This window comes from Struthio camelus, chromosome 8 (assembly GCF_040807025.1).
Source record: "Struthio camelus isolate bStrCam1 chromosome 8, bStrCam1.hap1, whole genome shotgun sequence".
Taxonomy (NCBI): domain Eukaryota; kingdom Metazoa; phylum Chordata; class Aves; order Struthioniformes; family Struthionidae; genus Struthio; species Struthio camelus.
Genome location: NC_090949.1, coordinates 27,501,730 through 27,518,216, shown reverse-complemented (window position 1 = coordinate 27,518,216; position 16,487 = coordinate 27,501,730). Strand labels below are relative to the sequence as shown.

General features: G+C 47.5%; 3 protein-coding genes across 7 annotated transcripts in view; 2 read left to right on the top strand and 1 right to left on the bottom strand.

Moving 5' to 3' along the window:
* Positions 1 to 1,399: 1,399 nt before the first annotated feature.
* IPP (intracisternal A particle-promoted polypeptide) lies at positions 1,400 to 14,100 on the top strand. Of its 3 annotated transcripts, XM_068953000.1 has the most exons (9): positions 1,400 to 1,755; positions 1,950 to 2,381; positions 2,704 to 2,859; positions 4,309 to 4,476; positions 5,826 to 5,963; positions 6,289 to 6,411; positions 7,093 to 7,313; positions 9,428 to 9,467; positions 13,096 to 14,100. In XM_068953000.1, the coding sequence occupies exons 1-9, from the start codon at positions 1,401 to 1,403 to the stop codon at positions 13,104 to 13,106; spliced, it is 1,644 nt and encodes a 547-aa protein (XP_068809101.1). In that variant the 5' UTR covers position 1,400; the 3' UTR covers positions 13,107 to 14,100. The 3 variants fall into 3 exon arrangements, with proteins under 3 accessions (XP_068809101.1, XP_068809098.1, XP_068809100.1); XM_068952997.1 differs by lacking the exon at positions 13,096 to 14,100 and having other exon boundaries at positions 8,327 to 9,890; XM_068952999.1 differs by lacking the exons at positions 5,826 to 5,963; positions 9,428 to 9,467; positions 13,096 to 14,100 and adding an exon at positions 8,327 to 8,686.
* Positions 11,894 to 15,390, bottom strand: TMEM69 (transmembrane protein 69). The gene is made up of 3 exons (XM_068953001.1): positions 14,534 to 15,390; positions 13,785 to 13,847; positions 11,894 to 13,170 (listed from the first exon to the last, which is right to left on the bottom strand). Exons 1-3 carry the CDS (start codon positions 14,885 to 14,887, stop codon positions 12,439 to 12,441), a joined length of 1,149 nt encoding a protein of 382 aa, XP_068809102.1. The 5' UTR covers positions 14,888 to 15,390; the 3' UTR covers positions 11,894 to 12,438.
* Positions 15,391 to 15,488: 98 nt separating this feature from the next.
* The window catches only part of GPBP1L1 (GC-rich promoter binding protein 1 like 1), a 34,376-nt gene continuing 33,377 nt past the window's right edge, over positions 15,489 to 16,487 (top strand). The window contains exon 1 of one of the 3 annotated variants that reach the window (XM_068952994.1): positions 15,489 to 15,601. The gene's annotated coding sequence lies outside the window, so the exon portion shown is untranslated. Of the gene's footprint in view, positions 15,602 to 16,116; positions 16,227 to 16,487 lie in introns of those variants that run through there. The other 2 variants (XM_068952995.1, XM_068952996.1) reach the window with 2 other exon arrangements.

Genomic DNA, 16,487 nt, shown 5'->3' with positions numbered 1-16,487 from the left:
CCTGTGACTGAGCCAATGACATTTAGGAGAATTCTAAGCCTTTTACTCACAGGCCACTTCCAATGAATAAAATGTCAGCGCAAGAGAGGTCTGATTTCTTTTACAGATTCATCAATGAAAGAAAAATCTCAAAGCATTTATTAGCCTAGCAGCATGAATTCAACTGCACATGCTTGCAGAAACCTTACTTATCTATCTAGATCTGTATTTTCTATGGGCATTTTTTTAAGATCAGCCTGAAAGGTCATTCTACCATTCTGCTGTTAAGAATGAAATGCTGATGAACGGGGAAACCAACAGCCCCTAGAGTATCATGATTCAGATTCCTTCTGCAAGCACTTCTAGAAGCTATTACAATGAAACGCAGAATCACGAGAAAAGCCTGGAGGCCCAAGACCATTGTAACTATAAGCAGACATGTTCTTCTTTCCCAGTCTCGCAGTAAATAGATACCTAAGTGTTCCAAGAGGCTGATTACCTTTTGCTTTGGCTGCATGTCATGTTACTGGAATGGTTGTAGAAAACTCAGGAAGGATACCTTTTCCCTCAGAACCAGTGCTGGCTTTGCCAGACCTCAAGAATGAGTGTGTGTAACTCAGCGTGTGATGCTCTTCCCTCAGTCCGTGCTCAGGCATGCAACGACTCAGTGAATTACAGATACTAAGATGGAAGTACGCGCTACCTCAGTACGGCGCCGATGCCCCACATGGTACTACAGGGCTCTGAGGTGAAACACTAGCGTTGGAAAGAGGGCCCACATGTGGTAGGATGCTATAGAGAAAGAAGGTCTGTGGACTGGCTCTGCCTATAGTCAGTGCTAGCCCTGATGCCACACTGCTGAGGTGGGGACAAGTGGTTGTCCTCCGTCTCTGAAGCTGCCTCAGACAGATGGTAGCTGTGGTTGTGTCCCTAGCACTATCAGGTTTCTTCCTCACAAGGTCAAATTAAGGGGGCTAAGAACCCAGTTCAGTGAGGAAAGGTTAAGAAGAGAGATTGTGAAGGCAACAGATAAAGTGAACCCACACCTGCTACTCACCTGTTCCCTCAGCACTAGGCCTAGGGCCACTTGATGAACCTAGAAGGAGACCAACTTAATCACATATAAGAAGGCACTGCCTTAGAGAGCAGGCAGAGGTGGCTCTAGGGGCCAGCGGGGCCAAGTGACGAGGCGAACACAAAGACAAGAAGGTCAGGGAGAGGCACTACAACCAAGGCGGAGACACCTCCTTTAGCCGCCGAGAGGGCAGGGCGCAGAGCAAACAGGCCAGCTCCGCAGGCCATCTCTGACGAAGCCCTCCCGCCAACGGCGCGCCGCCGCCCTCTGCGCACGCGCCGCCGCCTCCCCTTCTCCCCCGCCCACTCGTGGCGCCTAAGGGCAAAGCTCAGCGCCGCCGGCGCGCATGCGTGAGCGCTGTTCTTCAGCGGGAGGGAGGACGCTGCCGCGGGAAGGGGGAGGGGGTAGTATGGCGTGCGCCGCCGCAGCGCGGGGCGGCGGGAGCCCCTTCTCCTCGGACCGGCACGCCCGCCTTCTCCTGGCCCAGATCAACCGGCTGCGGGGCGGCCAGAGCTTCTGCGACGTGCGGCTGGAGGTGGGCCCGGAGGCGTTCGCCGTGCACCGCCTGGTGCTGGCGGCCAGCAGCCCCTACTTCGCGGCGCTCTTCGCGGGGGGCATGAAGGAGTCCGGCCGCGACGTGGTGCGGATCGCGGGCGTCGAGGCGGACACCTTCCACACGCTCCTCGACTTCATCTACACAGGTAACGGCGGGGCCCCGCGCGGCGGCAGGGGGCGACGGGCGCGCGGGGGCCGCCCCGGTGGCGGTTGCCCGGCGGCCGCGCCTGCGTAACGGTCGCCCAACGGCCGCGCCCGCCCGGCAGCCCCGCGTCGTGTGCGCGGGCGGAGGGGAGCCGCGGCCGACAGCGGGGCCCCGTTGTCGTGTGCGTGCCCGCAGGAGTGGTGAGCATCGGGGAGCACAACGTTCAGGAGCTGATAGTCGCCGCGGACATGCTGCAGCTCACCGAGGTCGTGGAGCTGTGCTGCGAGTTCCTGAAAGGGCAGATCGACCCCTTCAACTGCATCGGCCTCTTCCAGTTCTCCGAGCAAATTGCCTGCCATGACCTGTTGGAGTTCACCGAGAACTACATCCATGCTCACTTCCTGGAAGTGCAGAGTGGAGAGGAGTTCCTGGCCCTAACAAAAGAGCAGCTGATTAAGATCCTGCGAAGTGAGGACCTAAGCATAGAGGATGAGTACCAGGTTTTCATAGCTGCAATGCAATGGATTCTGAAGGATCTGGGAAAAAGAAAGAAACATGTAGTAGAAGTACTGGAGCCTGTTCGATTCCCTCTCTTACCAGCACAAAGACTTTTAAAATACATAGAAAGTAAGTAAAGGAAGGAAATAATATCAGATGTTTGTATCTGTGTGAATTATGTGTTGTTCAGGGTTACTGGCATTTTTTTTAATTTGATAGTACAATGAGTGGAAATAATTACTTTACATCAAACAAGTTGCATTTCTTAACCAATAGCAACAGGCATATTTTAAAAATACGCTTTTGAGAAAGTTATAAAGAATCCAGGCTTAATTTGTTTGCTTTTTTAGGAGAAGCTAGTAACTTTTTCATAGATGAGTTATTCATAGATGAGTTATTCAAATCTCTGATTTTTCATTATGCCTTTTTTGATCTGCTTCTACATCTCAAGGTGTTCCAGATTTCAGCCTTCGGGTGGCCCTGCAAACTCTGTTGAAAGAATACTGTGAAGTCTGTAAATCTCCCAAAGAGAACAAGGTCAGCAGTTTTCTGCAAGCTTCTAAAGCTCGTCCCCGGAGGAAAGCCAGGAAGTACCTTTATGCAGTAGGTTAGAATGTGGCTGTTTGAACTTTATAAAACAAATGATGAAGTAGTATCTCATGTTACAATACTGAAAGAGGTACTGAGCTCTTTGTTTAATTAGAAGGTACCAAAATATCAAAATGATTCATCAGGCAGAGTTACTGAGTGAGTTGCTTTCTGCTTAGTATTGCAGAAAGGGGGTGAGTTCGCATTTCATCATATCATCATAACATGGTATTCAAAGTCTAGATTTGCCTTTCAGAAGTTATTTGCCTTGGGTAGAAAGTTGCGAATTACCAGGGGATTCACCTGTGGTTCACTACTGGAATGGTGTATGCGAGTTTGCTGCGCTCTTTGTTCTTCTAGAGGTTATATTTCTCCCCTTCTTAAAATAAAATTTTGCATTTATAAAAGTGTTGGTGCTTTTACAAAGTATGTACAAACAACCCTCAGGTCTTTTAAACTCTGCATTATACTAGTTTTATTTAGGTATGCTATTTATCCCAGACAGGAAATGTATCAAGTGAATATAGCACGAAAGCATGTGTGTATTAATAAAAAAGTGACTTTAAGTATGTTACCAATTGCAAAAGCATCACACGATTAAGATCAGAGGCTTGATTGCTTCCTTCTCCCCTGCCCCCCCCCCCCCAAGTGCTTTATTGAGGGATCTGTAAGAAATTACAGAATTGGCTCCTATTTCAAAGAGTCACTGAGGAGAATGAGAGGCTGTTTCCTGCGTCTTTCAAACTTAGCTGAGCCAGAGATGAATTGACTTGTCAAGATCACCAGAACAATTGCAGCAGAACAGAGACTAGACTCCCTGTATCACAGAAGAGCAATACTCTGCCTAGATTATAAAACTGCCTGATCTGCTCAGATTGATACTGTGGTATTTGAAAGAAAATCTTTTTCTCTTGGGTTTACGATCAGCATATTTTAGGCTTTAATAACCTGAGCAGAATTTTTTCCAACTATTAAACTTTGCCAAATGTGTGACACAGAGCATTTATAGAAGATGTGTATTGAAACTATTGAAACTTTCTCTGACCAGAAAATTCTGTTTCACATAATGGGATAACGTGTTTCCCCCCCCCCCACCCCTCTTTTGGTTAAGCTTTTCTTAGCAAAGCTATAGGTTTGCATTGGAGGGAAATACTACTGTTTCACCATGTGGGCAGTAACACCGCTTTAGATCGTGCAGGCTGTTGGTTGGTCTCTGCGTTTTATTGAGAACATCAGTAATACATAATCAATAACATTTGTACTGTGGTGGTGAGTTGTTCAGTTGAGCAACCTGCAAGACGACTGTTCTTCCAGGTCTGCTGGAGAAGCTATGCTACTTGGAAAAGTTTGATTCCCACAAAAAGTGGCTAATGCCAGTTATTGTAGTTTTTCCTGTGGTTCAGATACAGGAGCAAGAGGATGAGCGGGAAGCTCTTACTGTGTTATAACTTTTCTACCCACTTTCCAGGTGGATACACCCGGCTGCAAGGAGGACGCTGGAGTGACAGCAGAGCCCTCAGCTGTGTGGAGCGGTTTGACACCTTCAGCCACTACTGGACCACAGTGTCTTCTCTCCACCAGGCCCGGAGTGGGCTGGGTGTGGCTGTTGTGGGAGGAATGGTCTATGCCATCGGAGGTAAGAGCTGAAACGAACGCTTTCTGTAGAGTGTTCACAATGCTGACAGTAGAGCCCTGTGCTGCTATATAAAGCATTTCTGTGCTTCTAAAAAGAAATGACTGCCCCTAGAAATTCCCTGAAGAATTTACTTGCATCAGAGGCATTGTCATCTGGACTGTGATTTGATTTCAGAATGTTGAATAGTTTGCGCATGTTCTAGAAGTACGTACCCTATGGTGGTATGATAGATTCCTGCTCCTCAACTGTAGTGGCAGTGTATGGTTTTGTTGTTCTTATTCTGTTAGAGTTAAGGCAAGAATTGATAGGTAGAGAGGCTCCTTTCCTCACAAATGAGTCAACTGTGATTCAGTAGCCGGGAAAATTTTGGTGCAGTGTCCTTTACTGACTAAACAGGGAACCAGTGTTGTATGCTTTCTTTCGGGCTGAGTTCTTGGGGGAAGGCTTCTTTAAGTACCAGCTTGCAATACTGTGTGGGCCTAACGTCACACAGCCTAAAATCTACCACTTTTATTTGTTTCCCTGGCTGAATTTTAAGTCTTCAGAAGCGTATGGCCTTGTTTGTCACGTGGATACTATAGAACTCATGGTGAAGGTTTTGCAATTATTCTTGTAGGTGGTTCTGAGGAACTTAACAGTAGACAGTGCAGCTTTTAGATTTAGTAACAGCTGAAAATTGCGATCTGCCGTTCTTTGCCATCACTGCTCTATGAATGTGAGTTTTGGACTCCTCTGCTGGCCATTTCTTAGTGAGCTGCTTTTCCCATATGGCGTAGAGGCTTCCCGGGTAAGCACATGGATGATATGTGCAAGCATACTGAGAGGTGTTTGGTATACTAGTGGTGCACGAAGCCCACAGAAATAGCAGTTCCTTTCTCTCTGCTAGTCTAGCAGAAGCCTGCAGCATAAAACTCAGTAGTATAGCACAGTCCCCTTGTGGTCTGCCTGCCTGCCTAGAGAGACTTGTTTTGTATGTTTTCACAGGGATGTGACAGGTAGCTCTACCAGTCTGTTATCAAAGAATGCATATGTCTATTGTTTGTCTCCCTAAAGAATACCTTCTCTGGTCTTGAAAACCCTATCAGTTGTGCCGCAGGGTAAAGCGTGTAACACTGTTCACTCCTCTGTTTTCAGTGATGTTTCAGGCAACTGTTGCCGAAAGCTGTTTCCAGTGCTGATTCTGTTTCTAAGTATAAATGAGCCTTTTGCTGCTTTGGCTGTTTGGCTAGCTAAAAGAAAGATCTTGTATTCAGATGTTGTCTGTTCCGGAAGAAACTGAAGAATGGTTGCATAGCTGCGGTGCAAAACGCTGTCATTCCCCTGTCCTTGTTTTTCTTCTTTTTATCCAGGTGAGAAGGACTCGATGATTTTTGACTGTACTGAATGTTATGATCCTGTTACTAAGCAGTGGACTGCTGTGGCTTCCATGAACCATCCCCGTTGTGGGCTGGGAGTGTGCACGTGTTATGGTGCTATCTATGCTTTGGGTAACTATTTTGTTTCCCCTATGTGAAGCTAATTGTGAAGGTGTGTGTTACTAGAACTTGTAAACGGATTGATTGTAAATATTATGCCTTTGTGTTTCAAATCTAAGTTTTGAAAAACAGTTGTTTAAATGAGCAATAGTATAACAGATCTTTGTGGGTTGATTATTGTTCAGTTATAATGTATTTCCTGTGTAGAGTGCATGCTGTTATATCACACCTGTTTTCAGAATTAGTGTGTCCTGGAACAGTGTTCAATATGTCTAAAATTCAGTTAACACACAACTTTGTGCACAAAATTATTTCCTATATTTGCTGTCATTTGCAGGAGGCTGGGTTGGTGCAGAGATTGGCAACACAATTGAAAGATTTGATCCTGAAGAGAATAGTTGGGATGTGGTGGGAAGCATGGCTGTGCCCCGGTACTGCTTTGGATGCTGTGAAATGCAAGGTGCGTTTTGGTAAAGGTTGGAGAGAAATTGGATTTTGTTGGATATTGAAACTCTATTTTGGTTATGAATTCTTACCTTTGTCTTGTGCTGTGCCACCAGTTGCACAAGCTGATGTATCGCTCTTGTGCCTCACTATTTGTCTTTCTGGTACCATTTTTATTTCTACAGAACTCAAAGGCTGTCAAGTTCTCTTTGTCTCCTGCCTTTTACCCCTTGAAAGAGGTTTTTATGTGGTCCTCAGTATGTTTACCCAGCCAACGCATTAGCAGTTGATTGTCCTTCCTGGCAGTGCTTTTGTCTTGTATAGATGTCTGTGTGTGCATCTGTGAGTATCTGAAGAGTTGCCACAGATCATCGCAAGGCAAACACATCTAAAGACTCGATGTGTGAATGTGTTTAAGCATTTGATTCAGGCTTGCTCAGCAGATGCAGGCTTCTGAATTCTTTACCCTGCATTTGGTTAAATTAATGATGGCTTTCATAAGAGCTTCTAGTGTTTGAGCCTCTTGGTCACTTATGTGAAAACTTTATGTATGTTATTTCTGGGCAAATGGAGGATTTTATTTGGGATTCTTAAATCATCTTAATGCCAAGTGGAAAGGGGTATTGTGATCAACGTTTCTTTCTTCCAGACCCTTCTATTATGAAATCTGACATAGGGAAAACTCTTATTTCTGCAGGTTTGATTTATGTGGTTGGCGGTATCAGCAACGAAGGAGTAGAATTACGTTCTGTTGAAGTCTATGATCCAATATCTAAACGTTGGTCTGAGCTTCCTCCAATGGGAACCCAAAGAGCATACCTTGGTGTAGCTACTCTCAACGATTGTATTTATGCTGTGGGAGGCTGGAATGAATCTCAAGATGCACTTGCTACTGTAGAAAGATACTCCTTTGAAGAGGTATGGTAGAGTCCCTTTCTTTTAGAAATGTAGATAGCATCTTAACACAATCTTAATGCAATGGGGATAGCCTGCTTCCTTTCTTTAAAAAGGGGGGGAAAAAAAACTTGAATGTTGCACAGCAGGGAAAATTCGGTTTGCTAGAAGCAATTAAAACAAATTCCGTTTCCTCTTCACTACTAGATGGTAATCAGTGTGAAAACCAAGCTTTGGTGACCTTGGTCAATCTGTGTCCTAACCAGTCTGTAGAATGTTGCTAATCTTATTCGGAGTGGAGTGTTTACAGAAACTGTAGGCATTCTTTCGAGTAACTGGAAGCTAACCAATACTGATGTTGCATAGACATACTGTAGTCTGCTAAATACTCAGGAGAGTTAGGATGGGGGGAATAGATTCCCCTTCTGCAACTGAATCGTCTATACTCTGACTAGAAAGACAAAAACACCCTGGAAAAGTAAGAGCTTGGCTTGCAAAAACTGGTTATCTTTCTTCTGCATCAAAATGTAGTTATATTCAAGCATGACTAGAAAAATCACTTTGAACACTTTTTCAATGAAATGTGAAACTAGTCCTGGCTACTATTGCTCACGCATGATGCTCTTTGGAACAGTAGTGGCACGTGTTCCATTCTATTTTGCATTTGGAATTGAGTGTAGTTCTCCTTATTTCCCATCAAATTATGTGCCATCCTCTGTCTTGTAGGCACACTGCGTCTTGCAGTGGCTGAAGGAAGGGACGAGTGTATGTGTAAAAAGTATGTGATCTGTTCTTTAGTCAGACTTGTATGGTTTGGACTACTTGTGAAACTGCTTAAGAGTTTGTGCTGTTGTTCTAACCTTGGTGATCCTCTCAATACCATACATGTGCAGTATTAGCGTAACAGTATTTGAGCTTGTGTAGTGCTTGCTTAGCAACCTTTGTATATGTTTCAGTACTTAAGCTTAAAAAGCTATTCTTATCAGAATTGGAGCCTTACTCTAAAATTGCTTGTTGACTTTCCACCTTCTCATTAGGAAAAGTGGGTTGAAGTTGCATCAATGAAGATGCCAAGAGCTGGTGTCTGTGTTGTGGCTGTGAATGGATTTCTTTATGCTTCGGGAGGCCGTGCTCCCAGTCATGATTTTGCTGCTCCAGTAACCTCTGACTCTGTTGAAGTGTATAACCCCCATATGGACAGTTGGACTGAAATTGCCAACATGATCACCAGCCGCTGTGAAGGAGGTGTAGCTGTGCTGTAAAAAACAAAGAAGGAAATTCCCCTAAGGAAAGAGTGAGCTTCTACCTCCTTGGATTTCCAGTTTCATTGTCCAGAAACCTGAAGCTCCTGCTAATGGAAGAGTAGAGGCCATAGAGGAGTAGATCACAGGGCTCTTCCTGAGCAGAAGGAAATGTTAAAACTCTTGGCCCTGAAAGTAAATTGGCTTGTCCAAAGTCTGTTTCAGGAAGCGCTCTGCGAAGAGTAGGAATACCTTTATGACTGGGTTAAGCTCACTGAAACAACTGGCAAATTAGCCCTGAAGATACCTGATCTGAAGAAATCATTCCAGCACGTAGAAACATCAATCAGATTAACTCCGTAAGATGCGAGACAGTTGGAATCTTTAGCAGGCCTTATAATCTGGAAGGAAGCTACTACAGACAGCTGGGAATTATCTATAGATAAGAGCAGACTGGCTACTTGACTAGTATTAGTTGTCCTCTTCTGGCAGAAAACAACGTAGAAAGGATGAAAGATGGAGAAGGCTTGGTACTTACGGCTCTAATATATTTGAGCCTCTCCTGTGCTGCTGGGCGTGGGCATTAAATATGAATTGGATAACTACTTTCTTGCTACCCCACGAAACTTTAGTGATAAGTGACTGAGAATTTCATGCTCTGAAAGGTTATTCTCACAGTTGTCATACTGTCATTCCGCCTTTGTGCAGGCTTTTCTTTTCAGTGATATCGGTGATGATGTTAGAGCTCCTATTCAGTAAGCTCTGATCAATTTTAAATGGAAATGCTATTCATTAGATTAGCTGTTTTGTTTAGGACTGTTCTTAATACAAAAACTTAGGAAAAGCCTCTTGCCCACGCTCCTCCCTTACTTGAACGTGTTTTACCCTGTGTGACAGATGCTGAGACTGGACATTGGAACAGAAGCTGTTCTAGAAGGTACGCATGTTCATGCTTGCTACATCTTGCATCCTCTCTCTTCCAAGTTCAAATGGACAGAAGTTTTTGCGATGTAATTGGTTGTATTCAGTATTAGTGATGCCATTAGCATGTTTTGTCTGAAGGATTTTGTATTTAGCTTGGACACTTAGTAGAGCAGTATTTCTAGCAATTAAATGAATCTAGGAATAGTTATAAATTAACTTGTTGTGGATGAGTGAGGTGGGACTCAGACTCTGAAATAAGGCTGCTTGGACTTTGATAGACAGTGTTGTTCTAGAACACAAAACCACAACTGGAATGTCCCCAAACAGGAAGCCTGCGCTAAGTAGACAAAGGAGCATTCACACCATTTAGGTCAACATCCACTATGTAATATTAACAAGTTATTGTATGAATAAAAGCCTCCAAGGTTAGTGGTGTAAGAACCTTAAGAATCTAGGTTTTACATTCCAGCATAGGGTTGGGAGACTGCCATGCTAAAACGTGCTATATGATGGAGCATTTGTTTCTCTGATCTCCCTGTAATCTTGTATACCTTTTTTTTTTTTTTTTTTTTTTTACTTCAGAAAGGACTTTTTATGCCTGTAGACTAATGCATATTTCCCCCCGCCTCCCCAAAGCTGAAGCTAGTTGTTTTAAACAGCTTTTCATAATGAAATGCATATTCCTACTGATGGTGAAATGTTCTTTTACAGGGAGCTTTCCTATTGTAGTAAGCTGTATCACTGCCGCTCTTGTCTAATAGCTCTTGTTTTACTGGGAATCCTGTTTCTCAGTAGGACACTGGGAAAGATTGTTTATAAATGTTAATGTTTACTGTTTTTAAACTGCAGGTTACACACTTCCCTAGTGAAATATTTATGTACTTCTTCCTTCAGTATAAAAACACTCAGGTTTCTTGGAAGTGTGGCTGCCTTGCTAACTGCCGTTATAGGCCCCTCTCAGCCCAAACGACAGGTAATATTTCTTAACCTTTCTTCTTCTTCACGCTTCATGACCCTTCTTGAACTGTTTGAGGAAACCTTACTTTAACTGTATTTTATTTGTTTGGGAGTTACTAGTTCACTTCCAATCTCATCCCATAAACTTCCTGTTTTGGAGCAGCTGGAGGGAATCAGTTGTCATGTGAAGCTACCTTCTCCAGTTTTTGAGATTACATTCTGTCGTGTTTCAGTGAAAATTAATTGACTACGGTCTCTGATGCTCAATACCTCTTCCTTTGACTCTAGGGCCAAAGCAAATTCTCTTCTCTAGACCCATTTAAACAATTGCCATGACTGAGTAAGAAAGAATAAAATCAGTGTTTTAATTTACAAACTCAATTTTTTACTTCCTTTGTATTCAGAGAGCACAGGAATATATCACTGTTTCAGGGATAGGATGCTGTTAACCTGTCAGTTTGAAAGTTTCAGGCTTATGTATGTAGCTGCTGTTTCCTCACATAAGAGGAAAATGGCTCCATTTTTAAGACAGGCAGGTTTTTTTATCCTGTTCTTTGCAGAATGAACAGATACCGAGTTTAAGTTACAGCAGGTGTTTCGTTCTTTATTAAACACATATGTAGAATGGTACTTCAAGAGAACTGTGAGGATTACCTAAACTGGTGCTAAGTATGTGTCTAGTCGTAATTTTTTGGCTTTCTTCTTGCTTCTCATAGTGTCCTTACGATGAAAAGCCTACAGAACATACACAAATACAACTCCTTCGGTTTATTGAGGCAGCTGAGGGGAAAAAAATCCATGTGACTTCCTTTCACAGTATATGGGGGAAGAAGTTACAACGTGGAAAAAGCATAATCTCTTCACATTTAGTGTTTTCAACAGTAGCCCCCCCCCCCCCCCCCCCCGCCGGTTGGTAGGACATAAGTCTGTTTCTACCTGTCCCAGGTGCTCAAATTCAGTTACTGTGTTGAGGGAGAGGGCACAAACTCATTTTGAGTCCCATTATTTGGTCCCTTAGTGCCAGAGATGGAGCGTTTGTGTCATATCATACCAAGCATCATTTGATAGTACTTTCACGTAGGACTATGACGGTTCTTTATGGCTATGTTGCATGCAGCTTCCTTGGCTAGGTAACCTGCAGTCTAAACAAAATCTAGAAACAGCTGGATCAGATATTACTTATTTCAACAAGCCTATGCAGGAAGCTAATCTTTTTGTCTCTGGTGGCACCTTACAGAAGATACAAGTGTTAGCTTTCTCCTCTAGCTTTCTATACTTCTCACAATGGTGGATAAACTACTTAAGGTAAACGCTGACCTTTGCTTGTCGCTGCAAACAACCCTTGCCCTGGGCTTGTTGCTGCAAACAAACTCTGCTTTGCCATGCCTTGCCTTGCCTATCCTTTGTTACCTGACTAATGTTTCATCACATAGCACTTTCAGCATCTTCTCTGCTGAAATGAGGCAGAGTTTTTTGTTGGGGTTTTTCTTTTTTTTTTTTTTTTTTTGCATCTCTACAAAATAGCAACTGAATCAGTATGTACTTCTCTTCCATTTCCCTAAATAATAAACTACACTGGATCAGAAGTGTCTTCTCAGGGAGCAAAAATTGCTTCACCTTGCTTTCACCTTCCTTTAGAACATTTGCTTACGGTTGCCTGATTGTTCTACCCAACACAGAACATTATCACATGTTGCAGTTAAGCCAGATACTTCAGTAATTCAATAAAGCAATTCATATTCTTGTCAGATGACTGTCCATCTTAAATTCATAGGGCAGTGACATCTTGTCTCATTTTAGAGTGATACTTTATTCTGCAGGTAAGACCAGATTCATGCCAGGCTTGAAAGTGATCAGTATGTACAGTCCTTCCCTGCTAAACTTGCTAAGAAGCTGTTTGCTTCTGGTACAAGCATCTTGAATGGTGCTATCTTATGACTTCTAAGCACAACCACTTTTTTTTATTTTTGCTGGAACTCAATACAAATGCCTTGTTCACAAATAAATACCTCTTTCCTCTAGTTTTCTTATTTTGTGTTCTTGCATTTATTTGTGCTGCTACTTAACTGCTTCTCTGAATCAATTGTCTTCAGTGCTGCAGTGGCCAGTAGTGATACTACTGCCAGCACTGTTACCACAATCCTCAGCGCTTTAAACCAACTAGGGTAAGTAGGAAGAAGGCCAAGGTCATAATGCAGTGCTATTCCTAAACCCATTACAAGCAGGATTGCGCCATGAGTGACATCTTTAAAAAGTAAGGCCTGCCAAGCAAATAAAGGAGGAACTGTACTGTTAGCCAGGTTCAGCCAGTCAGGCTTGGCTGGACTGTTTTCTGGGACAGCAAAACCCCACCTGATTCCTCCTAGAAAAGAGACTATTATGGCACCATATGTAATCTGAGCAAACGCCAGCTCAGGGTAGTAGGTCCCTTGGATGGCCATTACCAGGGGTGCCGAAACAAACGGAATTAGCCCTGCAAGGCTTAAGTAAAGGGCTGGCTTTGGAGAATCCTTTAGTGACTTCATACTGTATTGCGTCGGGTCCAAGGCTTTAGTCTCAGGTTCTTTGGGGGGTTTTTTCTTTAAAAGGGGGATAGAGGTATGAAATGCCTGTAGCTTGGTTGCATGTATCGATGCTTGGTCGAGACTTGGAGATCTTGAACGAAGACAAACATCTCTCTGCAGGTGGAGGATGAGAGAAGAGCAAGCTGTCTTATTCCTTCCATACTGTAGCAGTCTGGGACCAGTTAACTTCTGGAGCTGCAATTATAAAACTTGTTTTGAACACCTTGCAATGAAGGCTTATTATCCTGCAGTTACCTAATTTAAATGTGAAATTTTGTACCAAGTACTTTTCCAGGTCTGGGTCCCCCATAGTTGCCCTTCCCCTCAGTTTTCAGATGTTTTTAACTTAACCAGGTAACTGACATGGCTTTCACAAGTAATCTGATGAAGAACAGCTAGGTTCTTTGTAGTGAATAAGATCTGAAAGAATGATATCCCCTTTTTTCTTCCACCCACACGTTCCTTAGGCATTTTTAAATTGGATGTAGCAGTCCTTTCCGCAGAAAGGATTATAGAAATAGGACAGTTGTCAACCCAAAAAATTAGCTGCTATTCCCACCACCACCACTATACAAAACCAAAGATAATAGGAGGTGGGAAAGCACCTCAGTCACTAAAACTTGATTTTTTATAAAGTAAATGTCTTAGTTTTGGCTAAACGCTGCTGTAAAATTAGGAATTCTCTCAGAAAAGTTTACGATGAAAGTATGCCTACTGTGACATGTCAAGTCACCTTTTTTCAATGCTCCAATTATATCTTTTGCTGTTCTATTTTTAAAGAAAGAGTAAAAAACGCTTCAGAGACTTACTTTGAAAGGTATCTGGAAGGAGCATCGTCGTATAAGATGAAACATACTTGGTTTATCAAGGCCCTAAAACAAAAATTCAGGAGACGGTCTGAGATTGATGAATAGCTGAGTTTGTGTTACATCCCAAGTCAAGTCATAGTCTTGATTTGTTTATCAGTTGTAAGACTCTTTGTATACTTAAAGATAAATATTTTATGCATTCTATCCTTATATGCCAGCCACAGAGCAACGTGAAGCAAAATAGCCTATGAACTGCAGTCCTAAACTTGTAATAACTGTTACAAGAACGGTTTCTAGTTAAAGACCTGAACACCACAAACCAGACGATTCTTTCCGGCGTACAGGCGAGCTCCGTTACAGCTCCCTCGCGCGGTATGCAGGGTTGCCTGAAGCTGGGGAATGACGGAGCGCTCAATTCGCTAGATAACAGGAAAACGACCCTCAGCTGCTACGGGGTGGAAACTTCATTACGCTCCCAAGTTGTACCTGAGCTACCTCGAGAAGGGACAAAAGCGAACGGGGAGAGGCAAGCAGACCGCCAGCCGCCTTAACTCCCCCGCTCGCGGCCCCGCTGCTCCGAGGGAGCGGGCGGCCCCGCGCGGAAGGGCCGGCGGAGCAGCAGCCTGTACGCCCGCGACGGCTGCGGCGCCCGCGGGGCCGAAGCGGTCCCCGCCGCGGGCTGGCACGGTCGTGCCGCAGCCCGGACTGTGCTCGCCCCCGGGCCGCGCCCCGAGCACGGCGGCACCCACCGGCCGCGGCCTCCACCGCGCGGCTTCCACCCCCGGCGCGGGCCCGCAGCCTCCTCGCTGCCGCAGCTTCCGGTGCCGCGGGAAGCGCCGGCGCTCGGCGGGCAAAGTCCGGGCGGGAACAGGCGCTGCCGGTCTCGTTCCGCCCTGCGCGGGCCGCGCGTAGGCGTGCGGGTCGCCCGCCGAAGCCAGGCTCGGGCCCGAGACCCCGGCGTCTGGAGTGCTTAAAAAGTGGGGACGACAGTCAGAAAGCAGACCTTCCACCAAGGGAGGGGACCGAGCTCGTATCCGCGCCACTGTCACTGCAGTCACGCGGCTGGAAGAAGACAGGCGTTCTCGTCCAGGGAGGCTCTTCATCAGCTCCCGGGCAGAAGCGAGGGAAGGCCCTGGGTTTAGCGTGGCTCTTCACCCGTGTGTTAAAGGCGGGCTGCTGCCGCCAGCGCTGCACCGAGTCTCCGTTCCTCGCCCCGCGGCGTGCGTGCCTCCCCCGGGGCACAAGGCTTGCGGCCGCCCTGGTTTGGCTGGCAGAGCTGCTACAAGGGGCACCCTGCTTCCTCCAGGGTTGCTATGTTGGCCCGGCGAAGCGGGGCGAGCGCCCGTTCCCCCTTTTTTTAGTCTTCGGGATCTTCGCCGCGGAAGAGCGTCGCTCACGCGGAAAGGTGTGGCGGGCTGGGGGCGGACTACACATCCCAGCGTGCACTGCGGCGCTCCGGCGACCGGCGCCGCGCGAGGGGCCGCACGGCCTTCTGGGGCTCGTAGTCCGCGGCCGCGCCCGGCAGGCGACGAGGGCAACCGTTCTGATTGGCGGGGCGGGGGCCCGGCGCGCGCTCCCGCCGCGGCGGATGCGCGCCCCTCTCCCTAGCGGGGGAGGGGGGAGGAGGAGGAGGGGCGGCTCCGCGTGGCCGCTGCCCGAGCCAGGTGGGTGTGTCCCTTCCGCCTTCTTGGCCCCGCCCGCCGCGCGCTCAGGCCCCGCCCCCTCCGGCCCCCGGCCGGGCAGGGCCGGGCAGCCATTTTGGGCAGAGCTTTGTTATGGTTCTGGGGCGGCAGGAGGCAGCGCGAGGGGCCTGGCCGGTGAGTGCGGCACCCACCCCCCCCTCCTCCTCGCGGCGCCCCGCCGCGCCTCCCCGCCCGGCCCGCGCCCCGCCGCGCCGGCCCCCGCCCCCCCCCGCCGCCCCCCCGCCGGCCCCGAGGCCTCGGAGCGGCCCGCCAGCGGCCTCCCGCCAGGCCGGGACCCCGCCGGAGGCGGCGCGGCGCGGGGGCTCTCTCCGTCCTCGGCCCCGCCGTGCGCCCCCCCCCCCCGGGTCCCTCAGCCGCGGCGGAGCCCGGGGGAAACCCGCTGCCGGGGGCGGGCAGCGAGGGGCTCCCTGCCGGGCCGGGCCGGGCCGGGGCGGTTGGGGCTGAGGCGCCTCGTTTATTGTTTCCTGCTTAGCCGGAAAGTTTCTAGCGCTTGACACGGCCGCGGCGTTTCCCTCGGCCGGGGTTGTTTTGACGCTCGCCGGGAGTTTTGCGCCGTCCTGTCATTAAATGGGCCCGCGGCGGGGCGGAGAGAGGCCGGGACGCCGCCGTCCGCCGGGGTAAAGTCCCCGGGGGGGCCGAGCCGAGCTCGGGGCTTCCTGCTCGGCGGCGGCCCGGGCCGGGGCGGGCAGAGGCGACTCGGCTGCCTCCCGTTTGGCTTGCGAGCTGGAAACGAAGCTGGGTGAGCCGTGCCTCGCTTGGGCTCTCTCGGGGTTGTTTCCTTTCGTTCCTGTGGGATTGACGGCCGGCTTTCCGGCACCCGGCCGCGGGAGGGGGAGGTCGGTGTGTGGCAGTGACACGTGTGCTCTGGGCAGCCGAGCCCGTGTTTCCCCAGCCCGCCGCGGTCTTCCCTCGGCCGACGTGCCCGGGGCCGGAGCAAACCTGGACTGGGAAACTTGTCAGGTGTCACTTGTTATCTGTTCCCCTTGTGAATGCGACACAA

Excerpts from the sequence above, each read along its gene's own strand:
- IPP (XM_068952997.1), top strand. The coding sequence starts at position 1,401 with ATGCGTGAGCGCTGTTCTTCAGCGGGAGGGAGGACGCTGCCGCGGGAA. Across the intron at positions 6,412-7,092 it reads TGGATGCTGTGAAATGCAAG|GTTTGATTTATGTGGTTGGC; the intron begins GTGCGTTTTGGT and ends TTATTTCTGCAG. Across the intron at positions 7,314-8,326 it reads AAAGATACTCCTTTGAAGAG|GAAAAGTGGGTTGAAGTTGC; the intron begins GTATGGTAGAGT and ends CCTTCTCATTAG.
- TMEM69 (XM_068953001.1), bottom strand. The coding sequence starts at position 14,887 with ATGAAGAGCCTCCCTGGACGAGAACGCCTGTCTTCTTCCAGCCGCGTG. Across the intron at positions 13,848-14,533 it reads CGCGGTGGAGGCCGCGGCCG|GGCCTTGATAAACCAAGTAT; the intron begins GTGGGTGCCGCC and ends TTTTTGTTTTAG. Across the intron at positions 13,171-13,784 it reads CCTTCCAGATACCTTTCAAA|CTCCAGAAGTTAACTGGTCC; the intron begins GTAAGTCTCTGA and ends TTATAATTGCAG.